We start from the raw sequence: 18,280 nt of genomic DNA on the forward strand, positions 1-18,280 counted from the left end.
ATTACACTTTGCTACAATGTAAAGTAGTGAGTGTACAGGTTGTATAACGGTGTAAATTTGCCCCTCAAAATAACTCAACACACAGCCATTAATGTCTAAACCACTGGCAACAAAAGTGAGTACACCCCTAAGTGAAAATGGCCAAATTGGGCCCAATTAGCCGTTTTCTCTCCCCGGTGTCATGTGACTCATTAGTGTTACAAGGTGTAATTCAGGTGTGAATGGGGAGCAGGTGTGTTAAATTTGGTGTTATCGCTCTCACTCTCTCTCATAATGATCACTGGAAGTTCAACATGGCACTTCATGGCAAAGAACTCTGAGGATCTGAAAAAATGAATTGTTGCTATACATAAAGATGGCCTAGGCTGTAAGAAGATTTCCAAGACCCTGAAACTGAGCTGCAGCATGGTGGCCAAGACCACACAGCAGTTTAACAGGACATGTTCCACTCAGAACAGGCCTCGATATGGTCGACCAAAGAAGTAGACGTATGAGTGCTGCTAAAGGTGATGCACAAGAAAGCCAGCAAACAGTTTGCTGAAGACATACAGACTAAGGACATGGATTGCTGGAACCATGTCCTGTGGTCTGATGAGACCAAGATAAACTTATTTGGTTCAGATGGTGTCAAGCGTGTGTAGCGGCAACCAGGTGAGGAGTACAAAGACAAATTTGTCTTGCCTACAGTCAAGCATGGTGGTGGTCATGGTCTGGGGCTCCATGAGTGCTGCTGCCACTGGGGAGCTACAGTTCAATGAGGGAACCATGAATGCCAACATGTACTGTGACATACTGAAGCCGAGCATGATCCCCTCCCTTCGGAGACTGGGCCGCAGGGCAGTATTCCAACATAATGACCCCAAACACACCTCCAAGATGACCACTGCCTTGCTAAAGAAGCTGATGGAAAGGTGATGGATTGGCCAAGCATGTGTCCAGACCTAAATCATATTGAGCATCCTCAAATGGAAGGTGGAGGAGCGCAAGGTCTCTAACATCCACCAGATCCGTGATGTCGTCATGGAGGAGTGGAAGAGGACTCCAGTGGCAGCCTGTGAAGCTCTGTGAACTCCATGCCCAAGAGGGTTAAGGAAAATAATGGTGGCAACACAAAATATTGACACTTTGGGCCCAATTTGGACATTTTCACTTAGGGGTGTACTCACTCTTGTTGCCAGCGGTTTGGACATTAATGACTGTGTGTTGAGTTGTTTTGAGGGGACAGCAAATGTACACTGTTATACAAGCTGTACACTCACTACTTTACATTGTAGTAAAGTCTAATTTTTTCAGTGTTGTCATATGAAAAGATATAATAGAATATTTACAAAAACGTGAGGGGTGTACTCACTTTTGTGAGATACCGTATATATTATTTAAAGGTATATTAATGCCTATTGACATACCTGTATGAGTTGACTTGTCTTCACAGCTACTTTAAGGTAACAATGATGACGAAAAATACGTATGTACTGAAAACACATTTGTTTTCTTTTAGCGTGTTTAAAACACGCAGAACTAATTTCCTTCCTCTCACCACAGTGATGAAGACATCTATGAGCGGTGTGGGGAAGATGCTTGTCACTACTTGTCTTTCCAGCGCCACATCATATGCTTCCTGGTTGTTGGCAATCTCCTGGCCATGCTTGCCATATTGCCAGTTAATCTTTCTGGTAGTTTGCTTGGTAAGTAGTCTGTGGGTAATACATGTTTGCATGGCTGCAATAAAGCCACCCCAAAAAGGAAAGGGATTTCTGAGTAAATGCCAATTTATGTGGCGGGGCCAATAACTGAATTCACTTACAGTGTATGTCCAGCCAAAACGTAAATCTCTGTTTTGGATAGAGCAGGGAAGGATTCAAACCCCTGTCAGCATTTTACTTCTATCCAGGTTTTTTCGTTAGAGAGATTTTTCCTCACTTCCTGTCCTATTGACAACATTTTAGCAAACAGGAAATGGGGGGAAATCTCCAACAGCAACACAGGCTGAAATAAAAATACTTTAGTAGGGTAGTGGCCAGATAAACAGCTGTCATTCTGTCTGTATCTCTGTTGTAGATGTCCTGTCTGATATTACTGTCAGCAACCCAATGGAAATCTCTAACACAGCCTTGGATAGCAGTAGAATCCTGACAGGAGTTGTAATCCTTCCCTGCTCCATTCAAAACTGGGATTTTTTTTTTTTTAAGGGGAGCCACTTTTCCTTTCCTCTCCGCAATATAAATCTCCAGTTTTTTTGGTTGTGTTTTTTTTTTTTTGTCTGGGCCCCCCCCACTGACATTCTCGCCTAGGTGAGGATGATGTTTCCCTCCTTCCCTCCTGTCACATCATATCCTAACAGGCTGCAGAAGCAGGGACAAACAGCGGCCGGTGGGCAGAGTTGGCATGTTAAAGGGGGGCTGGCTGCTTGATCCCAGGAGGGAAGGCCAGTTTCCAGTGGCTGAGGAGGACCAAGGTGGCGGCGTGGGCACCGGAACAGGGGATCGCAGCAAGACAGTGCTGTATTCGCTTGGCATGTGAGTATGTAAATCGAGGACAACTTAAGTAAGAAGGGGGGTAAAAAAAATGAATAACATCATTGGAGGAAGGGAAGTTCCTCTTTAAGGTTCTGCCCTGTAAAAGTGACATTAACCCAAAAGTCATGTTTTCATAAAGAACAGCTTATTTTATCTTTTTTTTGGGGGGGTGATTTGCCGGAATTTTCATGTGTTACTGCACCATTAATGTGATTGAAATGGATATCTTGCTGTAGGCCATGCCCACTTTATGCCAAAACAAATAACCGTTATCTATCGTTTGTCTTTACAGAAATATGCTTTAACCTGTTGCCATCCCCATAAAACACATGTGTGCCTGCAAAAGGGTGGGCTTTAACACCCACACGCTCAGGTCCGATCCTAGGGTCACAGACGCCTGGGTGCAGAAATATTTCTGGCGCCCCCACGTGGGCGTGGTCATCTTACCAACTCCTCCCCTTTACAAATGTTTCTATGGCAATGACTCAAACACAGAGATGCTCCCCTAAGAAGTCTTCATTACCTTGGGATCCTCCCATAATCCCTTAACAATAAAGCAAATACAGGAAGAGCGTACACTAATGAGACCTGGAGTGGAGTCTCTCTGATGCACACAGAGAGGGCTTCTGTTAGAGAGTCTGTTAGATAGAGCCCCCAGGCATAGTACAGGAGATGGTCAGAGACTGGAGACATACTACAGAAGATGGTCAGAGACTGCAGACATGTTACAAGAGATGGTCAGAGACTGCAGACATAGTACAGGAGATGGTCAGAGACTGCAGTTCTTATGAACGTTAGTAGATAATGGCCGATCGGCCCTCTCACCTGACCCAACGATACAGCAACAACGGTTCCTCTGAACAGGAGTCAGCTCACTGAATTGCCCGTGGCGACTCCGTTGAGTAGAGCCCAGATCTTTATTCTGGCAATGACTCCATTCCTTTCTCCGCCATGGATGGCGCCAGGCTGTGTGGCTTTCCCTCTGGTGGCGCAGGGCAGCGGGGTTCTCTCTCTGATGGTGTTCCCTCAGCACTGTCCTCTCCCTCTGGAGTCCTGGGTGTACTTCCCTGAAAGCTTTCCCAGGCTCCTGGCTCTCTCTCCCATTCAGCTGAGCATGCTGTGTGGGCTGCAGTTTCCGTGTTACAGTGGGGCTGCCAGTCCTCCGGACTACATGTCCCACAATCCTCTTCTTTGCTCCTTTTTTTTTCTTCCCTGGCTGATATGAAGGCGGGGGAAGAAACATAGTGCGCTGCTCACTAGTACAGCAGAACGCGCAAGGAGGAGAGGGGAAATAAAATCCCGCGGCTGCAGCGGTGTCACTAGGCTTGGGGTCACCCAGTGCGGTAAAACATGGTGTCACCCCCCTCCACCAAGTATAGTCGCCCCTCAGTACAGACCCCCCTCCACTAGGTATAGACCCCCCTTTGTCAGTACAGACCCCCCACTAAGTATAAACCCCTCTCTCAGTACAGACCTCCCATCAGTATAGACCCCCCTCAGGACAAACCACCCCCCTCTATCAGTATAGACCCCCTCAGGACAAACCACCCCCCTCCATTAGTACAGAACCACCCCTCCTCCATTAGTACAGACCCCCAGAACAAACCCCCCCCCCTCCATTAGTACAGAACCCCCCAGAACAAACCACCCCTCCGCCATTAGTACAGACCCCCAGAACAAACCACCCCCCTCCATTAGTACAGACCCCCCAAAAGAAACCACCCCTCCTCCATTAGTACAGACCCCCCCAGAACAAACCACCCCCTTCCATTAGTACAGACCCCCCCCAGAACAAACCACCCCCCTCCATTAATACAGACCCCCCAGAACAAACCACCCCCTCCATTAGTAAAGACCCCCCTCCATTAGTACAGACCCCCCAGAACAAACCACCCCCCCTCTATTAGTATAGACCCCTAGGACAAACCCCCCCCCTCTATTAGTACAGACCCCCCCAGAACAAACCACCCCCCCTCTATTAGTACAGACCCCTGGCCAAACTACCTCCCCTACATTAGTACAGACCCCCCCAGGACAAACCACCCCCCTACATTAGTACAGACCCCCCCAGGACAAACCACCCCCCCTCCATTAGTACAGCCCCCCCCCAGGACAAACCCCCCCCCACATTAGTATAGACCCCCCAGGACAAACCACCCCCCCTACATTAGTATAGACCCCCAGGACAAACCACCCCCCCCTACATTAGTATAGACCCCCCCAGGACAAACCACCCCCCCCTACATTAGTATAGACCCCCCCAGAACAAACCACTCCTCCCTACATTCGTATAGACCCCCCCAGGACGAAACCACCCCCCTACATTATTATCGACCCCCCCAGGACAAACCACCCCCCCTACATTACTATAACCCCCCCTTGAGCAAACCACCCCCCCTACATTAGTATAGACTTCCCAAGACAAACCACAGCCCCTACATTACTATAGACCCCCCAGGACAAACCACCCCCCCTACATTAGTATAGACCCCCCAGGACGAAACCACCCCCCCTACATTAGTATAGACCCCCAGAACAAACCACCCCCCTACATTAGTATAGACCCCCAGAACAAACCACCCCCCCTACATTAGTATACACATGTCAGAAAACAAAACAAAAAAAACCCCCCAGAATCACTGAGTTGGAAAAAGGATCACCCCCTTGTGTCAGTATTTTATTGACTACCTTTTGCTTTAAAGTGATACTAAAGGATTGTTTTTTATTTTTTATTAAATAAAAAAAATGTCATACTTACCTCCAGGGAGTTCTGGGGTCCCTTGGCGGCTCTTGCGGCTCCTCCCCGCATTAGATAACCCCCCTTGGAGAAGCGCTCTCCCAAAGGGGTTACCTTGCGTGTGGGCTCTCGAGTCCAGCATTTCGCGTCCATAAAGGCCAAATGCAGGACTCAGCCTGGCGTCCGCGTCATTGGATTTGATTGACAGCAGCGGGAGCCAATGGCTGTGCTGCTATCAATCTATCCAATCAAGAGCCGGGAACCCATGGAGAGAGGGACGGCGGGGATGCGCTGTCAGAAATTCGGGGCTCAGTTAAGTAAAGTGGGGACTAGGGGGCCGGTGACTGCAAGGTGTTTTTTCACCTTAATGCATAGGATGCATTAAGGTGGAAAAACACGAGCCTTTACAACCCCTTTTAAAGCCATCATTCTGTTTGGATATAACTCTACTAACTTTCCACATCTAGTCTTTGCATTATTTGCCCAATCTTCTTTGCAGAACTGCTCAAGTTCAGTTAAATTTGATGGTGTCCTTGCATGGCCTAGTCAGAGCCCAGACTTAAAGTGGTAGTAGACCGTGGCAGGTTAAAAAAAAACACCTGTAAGGCCTCATTCTCACAAGACGGATCTGCTGCCTCTGAGTCCGCCCTGGTCTGCCGGCTCAGCGGAGATCTCTCTGTTGATCTCCGCTGAGCCGGCAGATGACAGGTCTCTCTCTACTCACTGAACGGGGAGGGGCTTGTCGAGCGCTGCTGGTTTATATGGAGAGATTGGACGAAAACGGAAAGCATGTCCGTTTTCATCAGATCTCACCCAATTCGATCCGCCAGCGACGGATCTGAACGTAGAGGCATCCATCTGCTTTTATCGGATCGGACCGGGTCGGATGTAGCGGACAAGTCACTGCTGACATCCGTCGCTCTATAAACTAACATGGAGCGCCCGTTCAGGTCCCCCGTCAATACTGACAGGCGGACCTGAACAGTCCGACCGTGTGAAAGGGGCCTAAGGCATTGCATAGTAGCACATTATGAAATACTTACCTTTTGAACTAAGCCTTCCAACAGAGCGCTGTCACCGCTAAAAAGGCTGACATCTTCCCCAGTCTTTATTCCAGGTGGTTTCAGCGGCCTGAGTTGCGATGACGTCACTATCACGCATGTGCGCTGGAGCCCCTGGGTACGGCACGAAGCTCTGAAGGTCCGGGACGGTATGCATGCATCGGTGAAGTCACCGACTGCATCCAAGTTGAATAACTCCTAAATGGTGCATGTTTAGGAGATATTTATTTTACCTACAGGTAAGTCTTATTAAAGATTTACCTGTAGGTAAAAATCACAAAGCGGGCTTTACTACCACTTTAAACCTCATTGACAAATTGTGATTTTTTTTAAAGGGGGGTGAGTCTTTTCTATATCCACTGTACACGTCCGATGTTTCAGTGCTGAAAGTGTGCTCCCACAGAGGCCAAGCTGTAGAAGACAAGCTGTCCGGACTAACAATCAGCAGCCGGTGGGATCTGCCTCAGTGGTCTCATGATCGCCGATCCGTCCTGCCACCAGCCATTCACAACATTTTGAAAGAATGCCGGAGCAAGAAAGGGTTATGATGGGAACATTACGATCTGGTTGTACATACTCAGCTCACATCTATAGTGTACCTTTATTATACTGACATACACTGCGATAGAGACTATCCCCACTTTTATCCACTGTGCAGCAGTAAAATTAGCTGTGATGAGGAGTGGAGATGATGTTCTCTCCTTCTAATCGCAGCTCCAAGAGAAGCAGCCAGTGAAGTCAATACTACAAATGGTCAGTATAAGAGGGGCTATATAGTTGAGGGGTTACATACACTTTTTAATCATCTTGGGGCTTACATTTACTTTAAGGCTGGGTTCACACTTCCGTACGGAGCGGCTCACAGCAGGGGTCTGGTGCGTCTCTGTTCACCGTTTCAGGTCCTATTTTTGGTCCGAATTTTTGCCTGACTTTGGACCTGAAATGGACCAGAAGACACACAGGACTCCTGTGCAATTTGCTCCGCGGCCGTCCCAGGAATATATGTGAACTGGCTCCATTGAGAGCCGGTCACAATCTCCTGACATGCGAATTGGATGCCGTGAAACCCACATCCAATTCGCAAAAGTGTGAACCCAGCCTTAATGTTTATTTGTAAAACATTTTATACAAATAAAAATAGAAATATAAAACAATTTGTTTAAAAATATTGAAAATACAATTGTCCCACTCCCGTTATAGTTTCTTCTAAAGGACAAGTGCGCTTATCTTTTTTGCCCCACCTTCAAAGATACCTGAACCCGGGAGCAGCCGTTCTGTTGTTCGTTTACATTCAGCACTGCCAAAGGTCACTGTTGTGTATGCTCCTGGGCGTTACAGCCCATAGCCTTCTATGGGACCATCTCCGATCAACTCAGGCCTTGGGCCCAGCCCCCTGTCTTCGGGGGGGGAACAAATGCACAAGCTCGGCCAGGACAGTGAGACGCTGGATGTAAACAAATCGCAGGACTGCAACTGATAAATAGAGGTGAGTATGCATTTTTGCAGGTGGAGAGTGGGGGTAGGTTAGGTCAGGCTAAGGATGGATACACTTTATTAACCCTTCAAATGCAATATTTATGTATTGTTGTATATTTTTGTGGTATGAACTAAAGTCTCTCTCTTCCTCCAATAGACGCAGATCCTCTAAGCTTTGGGAGGACTACAATTGCTAACCTGCAGAACAAGTGAGTGTTGGCTCATTTTCCACCAGTTTCCCTTCAGTAATCTTTTGGAGAGTGTTGCAATTGCAAAGTAAAGATTAATCCTAAAGTGACCCTTTCATTTGTCTGTGCAGAATAGTTAGTCACCTATGGTCATTGAAAGCAGTAATAAACCCAAAAGCAAACATTTTATCTATCTATCTATCTATCTATCTATCTATCTATCTATCTATCCAAGTATAAGCCGACCTGAATATAAGCGAGGCACCTTATTTTACCACAAAAAACTGGGAAAACTTATTGACACGAGTATAAGCCGAGGGTGAGAAATGCGCAGCTACCGTAAGTGGAAAAGAGAGTCAACAATGCCCATTTGCAGCCTCACTGTGTCCATTTGCAGCCATAGGTCCCCCGAACTTCAAAGCTGCAGCCAAAATTTGAGGTCTCTGGACCCAAAGGGTCCCGAAATGACATTGCTGCAGATGGACACAGTTGACCGACTTTTGGGCCCTGTATCTTGGGGCCACTTGAAGCTAGGAGCCCCAAATTTGGTGTGCAAACCCAGTGGAACTAGCACTACAACATATCCAAAGTCAGTTCAGAAAATGTCAAGCACTTTTCTGCAGCAGAGAATGACTTTGGGGCTCTGTATCTCGGGGCCACTTGGTGCTAGGAACCCCAGCTTTGGATATGTTATAGTGCTAGTTCCACTGGGTTTGCACACCAAAGGGTTCCTAGCACCAAGTGGCCTCGAGATGTGGGGCCCCACAGTCGGTTTGGAAAACGTCATTCTCTAATGTAGAAAAGTGCTTGACTCGAGTATAAGCCTAGGGGGGCATTTTCAGCACAAAAAAAACTCGGCTTATACTCTAGTATATATGATATATATATATATATATATATACACAAGCTGTCCTGCAGATATAGCACTTAGAGGGTTTAGACAAACCATTTACCACTGAAAGGGGTGCTTACAGCTTTTATTTATTTGCGTAAAGCCTTTATCCCAAAAGGGCAAAAACTGATATGCCCCGTACACACGATCGGATTTTCCGACGGGAAATGTTGGATGTGAGCTTGTTGGTGGTAAGTCCAACCTTGTGTATGCTCCATCGAACATTTGTTCCACCAACAAATGTTGGCTAGCAGGTTCTCAAATTTTCCACCAACGAATGTTTGTTGTCGGACTTTCCGATCGTGTGTACACAAGTCCATCGCACAAAAGTCCACACATGCTCCGAATCAAGTACGAGACGGAAGCGCTCAATCTTGTAAAACTAGCGTTTGTAATGGAGATATCACATCGGCTCGTCGTACGTCTTGTTTGTTACTACGTTTGTAATTGTTGGCCAACATTTGTGTGACCGTGTGTATGCAAGACAAGTTGGAGCCAACACCCTTTGAACAAAAATCCACGGTTTTGTTGTCGGAAATTCTGATTGTGTGTACGGGGCATTACTGTAACTGCTTAAAAAGTGTTAGCTATAGTTTGGCTTAAATGAGTTAGTGTATTTAAATAGGCTAGAATATCTAACACCCCCCTCCCCCGAGGCTGACAGTGCTGCTGTCCAAAGGTGTCTCTATTGCTCCATCATCCAGAGTGTAGGCATCCTAATACAGGAGGTGTGTTACTGGCCAGATCACCAGGTGAAAACCGGGGGAAAAGCCTAAAAAAAAAAGAAAACGAATGCAGCCACCACATCTAATGATTGGTAAGCTGCAATATATTTTTTGGGGGTAATACCACTTTAACATGTTTTATTAATATTTACCTGTAAAACCCTTCCTTGTGTAGACATCCGTAAGCTCCGAAAAAGATGCTGGGCACCACCATCTTGGATGTGATGTCAGCAACCATTGGCGTCCCTAGGGTGGGGCCTGAGGGGGCCACGACCCCCCTAATTTTAATGTGTGTCCCCCCCAAGTATAACCCGAATAATGGCCACCGGCCGGCGCCACGGCTGTCCGAGTGTCCGCCTGAATGACTCACTTTTCTGACAGTCTCTCTGAGCCTCGAGTAAGTCAGGGCTAGCCCAGGTGGCGTCACTTGACGGCCGCCATTGTTGTTTGTGGGAGTTGTAGTACACAGCTGCGGCTGCGTGCTTAAGCTCCCTGCTCCTCGTGGGTGGAGTCAGTCTGGAGAGCAGTGCAGACAGTCTTCGTGCTACAATTCCCGTTGGCGCGGTCGGATCTTTTGCCTGCCTGGACAGTGGAAACACGTCACGTGGCTGGCCTGGGCACACCTCTGCCGGCTGGTGGCTGCAGTACAGTAACAGTACGGTGGACTTGACCCCAGGAGCAACATTACCCACCCCCAGGACTGGAGGAAGCCGTGCAAGGAGAAGGAGGAAGAGAGGACCTGTCCTGCTGAGCTCTGAGTCTGTCTGCTGAGGTGAGTGAGAGACCCTGACACCCCCACATGATCAATCATCCCATCGATCTCCCCCCCCATACACCTCATTTACCTTTATCCATGGCCTGTGGATCCTGCTGGGAGCTTTCCATGGCCTGTGGATCCTGCTGGGAGCTTTCCATGGCCTGTGGATCCTGCTGGGAGCTACCCATGGCCTGTGGGTCCTGCTGGAAACTGCTCATGGCCTGTGGGTCCTGCTAGCTGTTGGCCATGACTTGCAGGCCAATAGGACCCACATGCCATGGTGGGCTCCCAGCAGAACCCACAGCCTCGGGCCATGGCTAGCTCTCGGCAGGACTCACAGGTCAGTGGCCAGCAGGACCCATATACAATTGTCTGCTCCCAGCAGGACCCATAGGCAATTGTCTGCTCCCAGCAGGACCCATAGGCTATTGTCTGCTCCCAGCAGGACCCATAGGCTATTGTCTGCTCCCAGCAGGACCCATAGACTATTGTCTGCTCCCAGCAGGACCCATAGACTATTGTCTGCTCCCAGCAGGACCCATAGACTATTGTCTGCTCCCAGCAGGACCCATAGACTATTGTCTGCTCCCAGCAGGACCCATAGACTATTGTCTGCTCCCAGCAGGACCCATAGCTATTGCTCCCAGCTGGACCCACAAATCAGTGGCCAGCAGGACCCACAGGTCCGCAGCCAGCTCTCAGCAGGACCCACAGGCTGTGGGTCCTGCTGACTACTACCCTAGGGTGAGCAGATGTTCCCAGCACCGCCGGATTACAAAAATCTCCCTCTTACACGACAAGGCTGCTGTGTGCAGTCTATCATAGGAGCCCATCCAGGAGGCGGTAGTCTGTATGACAGTGGCCGCCAGGTAAAGTGGGAGATCCCTGCTCTGTGCAATCCGGCGGCGCTCGCCCCCCTCCACCTTGCACTTGTGAGGCTGCATTGATGGGCACTTGTGAGGCTACATTGAAGGCACTGGTGAGGCTGCATTGGAGGGCACTGATCAGGCTGCATTGAAGGGCACTGATCAGGCTGCATTGAAGGGCACTGATCAGGCTGCATTGAAGGGCACTGATCAGGCTGCATTGATGGGCACTGATCCGGCTGCAATGATGGGCACTGATCCGGCTGCAATGATGGGCACTGATCCGGCTGCAATGATGGGCACTGATCCGGCTGCAATGATGGGCACTGATCCGGCTGCAATGATGGGCACTGATCCGGCTGCAATGATGGGCACTGATCCGGCTGCAATGATGGGCACTGGTGAGGCTGCATTGATGGGCACCAGTGAGGCTGCACTTCATTTTGCAATGTTTACCATTATGCTGTTAAAGTGTTCTTGTGTAGAGGATTTTAAATTATTACGTACATTTCAACTATAGACTTAAATTAGCATTACGAAGGGCCATTAGTAGTTTTTCATGGAAGTAGGTCTAAATCAGCTTTTCTTGCAAGACAAGCTAGCTCATTATAGTTGGCCCTTCATAATGCAAATTTTTCTCTATGGCTATGGGTCATGTTAAAGGGACTCTCCAGCTTCCTTCTCGGAAGTACGCCTAGGGACTTTTTTTTGCATCTTGATAAAAGTCTGTAGTTGGACTGAAACAATGACGCTCAAGTGTATTGTATATTGCACAAATAAAACAAAGGTGAATTTGTAACAAGACCTCTGGAGTGCAATCTATTCTTGGAAAAAAAAATGAATAAAAATGTGTGTGTGTGTGTGTGTATATATATATATATATATATATATATATATATATATATATATATATATATATATATATATATATATATATATATATATTTGCATTTTTTGGTTGGCCCCCCTCCTTTTGTCCCTGTCCCCCCATGTGTCCCCTCTAAATATGAAAGCTAGAGACGCCACTGTCAGCAACCCAACCAGGCTCAGCGCTGTCACTTATGTTACACTTTCTATTATTCCCATTCGCTCCTCCCCCAGCAGCTACAGTTATGTAAGAAAGTGAAGGGTGTGGCAGGGGAGCTGGACCAGCACAGAGGGTAAAGAGAGACTCTCAGAAGAAGAGACTGACATGCAACAAGAGGGTAGGGGGCTGTATTAGGGAATTGACTTTTTCTGGAACACTCAAATTTGCCAGGCACATTGCAAGTGAATAAGATATAATTTATGGAAAGGTTATTGGCTTCTTTCCCTGGCCCCCTGTAATTTTACTGGGCCAATCATGAGGCACCTAGCACTGTCACATGGGATGGTAGGATCTGAACAATCTCTTCTGCCCAATAAGCAGGCAGGTTACAGAGAAGTAATATGTTTTAGGAAGTGTGTAAGTGTGGTAGAGGAGTCTAGATCACAAGACTAACTGAACAGAATTGCAAATCTACACTCACCGGCCACTTTATTAGGTACACCTTGCTAGACCCCTTTTGCCTTCAGTACTGCCTTAATTCTTCGTGGCATGGATTGTCTTGGTCCATAATGTCATGACAACATCACGCAGTTGCTGCAGATTTATCGGCTGTACATCTATGATGCAAATCTCCCATTCCACCACATCCCAAAGGTGCCCTATTGGATGGAGATCTGGTGACTGTGGAGGCCATTGGAGTACAGTGACCTCATTGTCATGTTCAAGAAACCAGTGGCAAGATGATCTGAGCTTTGTGACATGGTGCATTATCCTGCTGGAAGTAGTCATCAGAAGATGGGGACACTGTAGTCATAAAGGGATGATCAGCAACAATACTCAGGTAGGTCGTGGTGTTTAAATGATGCTCAGTTGGTACTAAGGGGCCCAAAGTGTGCCAAGAAAATATCCCCCACACTATTACACCACCACCAGCCTGAACCCTCGATACAAGGCAGGATGGATCCATGCTTTCATGTTGTTTTACACCAAATTCTGACCCCACCATCTGAATGTCGCAACTGAAATCCAGACTCATCAGACCACGCAACGTTTTTCCAATCTTTTATTGTCGAATTTTGGTGAGCCTGTGTGAATTGTAGCCTCAGCTTGCTGTTCTTAGCTGACAGGAGTGGCACCCGGTGTGGTCTTCTGCTTTTGTAGCCCATCTGCTTCAAGTTTTGCCGTGTTATGCATTCAAAAGATAGTACTTCTGCATACCTTGGTTGTAACAAGTGGTTATCTGAGTTACTGATCTCTGACATCAACAAGGAATTTTCATCCACACAACTGCCCCTCACTGGATATTCTCTTTTTCGGACCATTCTCTGTAAACCCTAGAGATGGTTGCTTATGAAAATCCCAGTAGTTTTTGAAATACTCAGACCAGCCCGTCTGGCACCAACAACCATGCCACGTTCAAAGTCACCACTTGAATCACTTTTCTTCCCCCTTCTGATGCTCGGTTTGAACTTCAGCAAGTTGTCTTCACCACATCTAGATGCCTAAATGAATTGAGTCGCTGCCATGTGATTGGCCGATTAGCAATTTGAACAGGTGTACCTAATAAAGTGGCCGGTGAGTGTATTCTGCGGATAAAACTATCAACACATTTGTATTTTAGCTGGGTTATTGGTTGTTTGTAGGTCCACTTTAAAGGACTGTTACCTTTTATATAAGCTTCGTGTTTTATGTCAAGACAGAAATGTGTTTCTATAGCTCACTTTATTTTTTATAAATTGTTGATTATTTGTTGTGTTTGCAGTGACAACCTCCTATGGCTTCATACGGTTGTCGGGGTGGTCTTCCTGATTATCATAGTCTTCCTCATGAGACATCATACATCTGCCATCAAGTACAAAAATGAAGATACGGTATGTGCAGAATCAGTGCTGGGTAATGGATTCCCCCCCCCCCCCCCAAGTTATGACCTCCAGATTTGTATCCATCATCATAAATTTAAATTTCCAGCAGTGTGATGAACACTTGGAGTATCTGAGCTTGAGAAAGAGCCATGCCAATGTGTATATATGCAAAAAAGAGCTACTTTTGATTGCCATGAAGACTTCTTGTGCATTTCACGTTTGCTGGACAAAATTTTATAGTTGTCACCAGAACAGAAGATGAAGTGGAATCTTGCAGTGGGGACACTTGTTCGTTTTAGTTTGTCTAAGGCATTTACTCTCACTTTTAATAGATCTTTTCTCCTTTCCTGTTGTATCTCTGGAACAGGAAATGAGGTGACATTTCCATGCTAGGGACACAAGCAGGAGGGAAAAAAAAAAAAACGCATCCAAATCCGTAGAAAACTGTAGAAAAATTTAAGAGATTTAAAAATTACCTAATATTTATTTATTTATATAGAGAAATCTTAGAGTTTTACTTTAAGTTACCATTATTGTTGTGTTTTTTTTGTTTAGTTTTTTGAACCATAGAAAAATGATAAGAACATACACTATAATACCAAAAGTATTGGGACGCCTATCTTTACACGCACATGAGCTGTAATGGCATCCCAGTCTTAGTCCGTAGAGTTCAATATTGAGTTGGTCCACCTTTTGCAGCTATAACAGCTTCAACTCTTCTGGGAAGGCTGTCCACAAGGTTTAGGAGTGTGTCTATGGGAATGTTTGACCATTCTTCCAGAAGCGCATTTGTGAAATCAGACATTTGCTGACTCGCTGTCAACACTCTAATTCATCCCAAAGGTGTTCTATCAAGTTGGCAGGACTCTGTGCGGGCCAGTCAAGTTCCTCTACCCCAAACTCGCTCATCCATGTCTTTATCGACCTGCACATGGATGTATGGAACATCTCAGCATCTCCCTTGCGGGCCCTTGCACGGGTTTACACCTAAATTCGTCCATGAAAACAAGGCCTCAGGTGAATTGGGATTAGAATACCTGTGAAGTTGAGAAAAGCTGCCTTAGAGTATATACGTTCATACTATACATATTAGGAGAAAATATGCAAGAGAAAACAAACCTAAGCAGTGTTTTTCCAAACACTTTTGTTGCACTTCTGGGAAGTCTGTCCACAAGGTTTAGGAGTGTGTCTATGGGATAATTGACCATTCTTCCAGAAGCGCATTTGTGAGTTCAGGCACTGATGTGGACGAGAAGGCCTGGCTCGCAGTCTCCGCTGTAATTTATCCCAAAGGTTTTCTATTGGGTTGAGGTCAGGACTCTGTGCAGGCCAGTCAAGTTCTTCCACCCCAAACTTACTCATCAATGTCTTTATGGACCTTAATTTGTGCACTGGTCCAAATCATTTGGTGAGGTAGGGGTTGTCTTTCAGGAGTTGGGCTTGGCCCCTTAGTTCCAGTGAAGGGAACACTTAAGGCGTCAGCATACCAAGACATTTTGGACAATTTCATGCTCCCAACTTTATGAGAACAGTTTGGGGATGGCCCCTTCCTGTTCCAACATGACTGAGCACCAGTGTACAAAGCAAGGTCCATAAAAACATGGATGAGCGAGTTTGGGGTGAAGGAACTTAACTGGCCTGCACAGAGTCCTGACCTCAACCCTATAGAACACCTTTGGGATGAATTAGAGCGGAGACTGTGAGCCAGGCCTTCTCATCCACATCAGTGCCTGACCTCAAATGCGCTTCTGGAAGAATGGAATTCCCATAGACACACTCCTAAACCTTGTGGACAGCCTTCCCAGAAGAGTTGAAGCTGTTATAGCTGCAAAGGGTGGGCCAACTCAATATTGAAACCTACGGACCAAGACTGGGATGCCATTAAAGTTCATGTGTGTGTAAAGGCAGGCGTCCCAATACTTTTGGTAATATAGTGTATTTGGATGTGATCCAATGAGGCATTTAAGACCTATTTCTGGAGGTTTGTATGTAGTTGGAAGACTTGTGCCAAATTCCGGAAAAATTCAGGAAACCTGTGCGACATTTTCATTATTCATATCGGTGTATGCCCAAATTTTTTGTAGTTTCTATATGCCTGTTGTTGCGACAAATTCTGGCATATCGGTGATAAAAAAAGCGGAGGTAAAGAAGACCTCTTCCAGGTTAGAATAAATTGTGTCTCATGTATAAGTATTGTGTCACAGACAAATTTCTGCTTGGGACAAAATACATCTGAGACTATTCTGCAGCAGATTCATGTAAACCTTGCTGATGTACTTGAATCTTTTGCATGTTGTTCATTTTGCCACACTACTGTGAGACATATTTCTAATACGTGTCTGTGATGCTCTTTGTGAATTTCATATGTCTGTGCTGCTTCCCAGAAGTAGAAAATGTCATTGGGTGGTGCAGAAGGCAAGTATGCAAGTTGTAAGGCTGGAGGCAAGCACTGGGGTTTAGCAGAGGGATCTGTAGAGGGATTAGCTGTCAGTGTAGTGGTGAGATGTTCACACAATTGGATTGGTTCTGGTAGTGCTGGTAATGTCGCAGAAGGTTTTGTGGGTGCTGCAAGTTATGCCATTTACTGTAGAGCAGATCTGGATTAAGGGCTAGCTAAATCTACTACACCAGGTTATATATTACATCTGTATTGGGGTGTAACATGGTGCCAAGTGGACCCCTTTCCACCAAAATGCCCCCACACCAATGCAGACACTCAAAAATGGCACCAAAGAGTCATTAAATGCCTGCTGGATCAAAAAGGTAAGTACCAAGCCATTGGTAAAGCCCAGATAAAACGTATCATTATCCATTAATCAGCCAGTGTGTGTTTTAGAGGTTCTAGTGGCATCCTATAATCGGGACTTTAAATTGGATGATATTCAGTCTACTAGAGATCAAACTTATTGTGGATTCAATTTGTGGGAGTGCACAGGATGAAAAGCTCTTCTGGGTGAATTCAATTAATTTAATTTCATGTATTTAATTCCTGATTAGTCTGCAAATGATCCTCCTTGACAATTATAATTTACTGTATTTATCGGCGTATAACACGCACTCCAAGTTTAGGAGGGAATTTTAAGGGAAAAAACTTTTTAAGGGAAAAAACTTACATTTAAATGCCCATCAATGCAGCCTTATCAGTGTCCATCTGCAGCCTTGTCAGTGTCATTTGCAGCCTTGCCCAGGCTGCAGTTAAACTGCAATGACTTGTCAGTGTCACTGCAGTTTAAATATGGCACCGCCGAGATAGACAGAGCCAGTCCTGTGTATCTCTGCTCCTCTCGGCTCTTCTCGGCTCCTCCCGCAGTCCCGCCCTATGATGGACATAACACAGGTCTAATGGCGGGACTGGGCGTGACTGTGAGCGGAGCCGAGCGCTGCCCATATACATACATAGCCGAGTGTACTCGGCTAGCTCCGCTCACAGTCATGCCCAGTCCCTGTGTTATGTTCATCATAGGGAGGGACTAGGCATGACTGAGCAGAACTAGCCGAGCCTAGCCGAGTACACTCTGCTATGTATGTATATCGGCGGCGCTCGCTCCTCCGCTCACAATCAGCGGGGGATCGGCGTATAACACGCACCCACGATTTCCCCCTGATTTTAAGGGGAAAAAAGTGCATGTTATACGCTGATAAATACAGTATAGAAAAGCCAGATTTTTTTTTACATAACAAACATGTCATACTTGCCTGCTTCATGCACTGGTTTTGCACAGAGCAGCCCTGATCCTCTTCTTCTTGGGTCCCCCGCTGGCTCTTCTCTCCTACCAAGTGCCCCCACAGCAAGCAGCTTGCTGTGGGGGCCCTCGAGCAGGCTTGCTTCTAATCAGCTGCTCTTTGTCCATTTACACATAGAGCATGGCTCAGTCCCTCCCCCACTCTCTCCTCATTGGTTCACTGGCTGTGACAGACAGTAGCGCGAACCAATGGCTTCCGCTGCTGTCTCAGCCAAAGAGACCCGGGGGAGCTGCTCTCTTGCACATCACTCGATCAAGATGGGGTTCGGGGGGGCTGCTGCACACAGAAGGTTTTTTTACCTTCATACATAGAATGCATGAAGGTAAAAAACCTTGAGCCTTTACAACCACTTTAAAATCCAGATGAAGGGGGTTCACTAGAACAATCGAAACACATTGGGGGTTATTTACTAAAGGTAAATCCACTTTG

General features: G+C 46.5%; 1 protein-coding gene across 1 annotated transcript in view; it reads left to right on the plus strand.

Annotated features, from left to right (window-relative positions):
* TMEM63A (transmembrane protein 63A) overlaps nt 1–18,280 on the plus strand; it is a 122,306-nt gene that overhangs the window by 39,740 nt on the left and 64,286 nt on the right. Inside the window, exons 6-8 of the mRNA XM_073628313.1 lie at nt 1,543–1,685; nt 7,948–7,999; nt 14,008–14,116. Of these exons, the coding sequence (XP_073484414.1) occupies nt 1,543–1,685; nt 7,948–7,999; nt 14,008–14,116 (304 nt within the window). The remainder of the gene's footprint in view (nt 1–1,542; nt 1,686–7,947; nt 8,000–14,007; nt 14,117–18,280) is intronic.

The sequence above is a fragment of the Aquarana catesbeiana genome, linkage group LG04, assembly GCF_042186555.1.
Source record: "Aquarana catesbeiana isolate 2022-GZ linkage group LG04, ASM4218655v1, whole genome shotgun sequence".
In the NCBI taxonomy this organism is placed as follows: domain Eukaryota; kingdom Metazoa; phylum Chordata; class Amphibia; order Anura; family Ranidae; genus Aquarana; species Aquarana catesbeiana.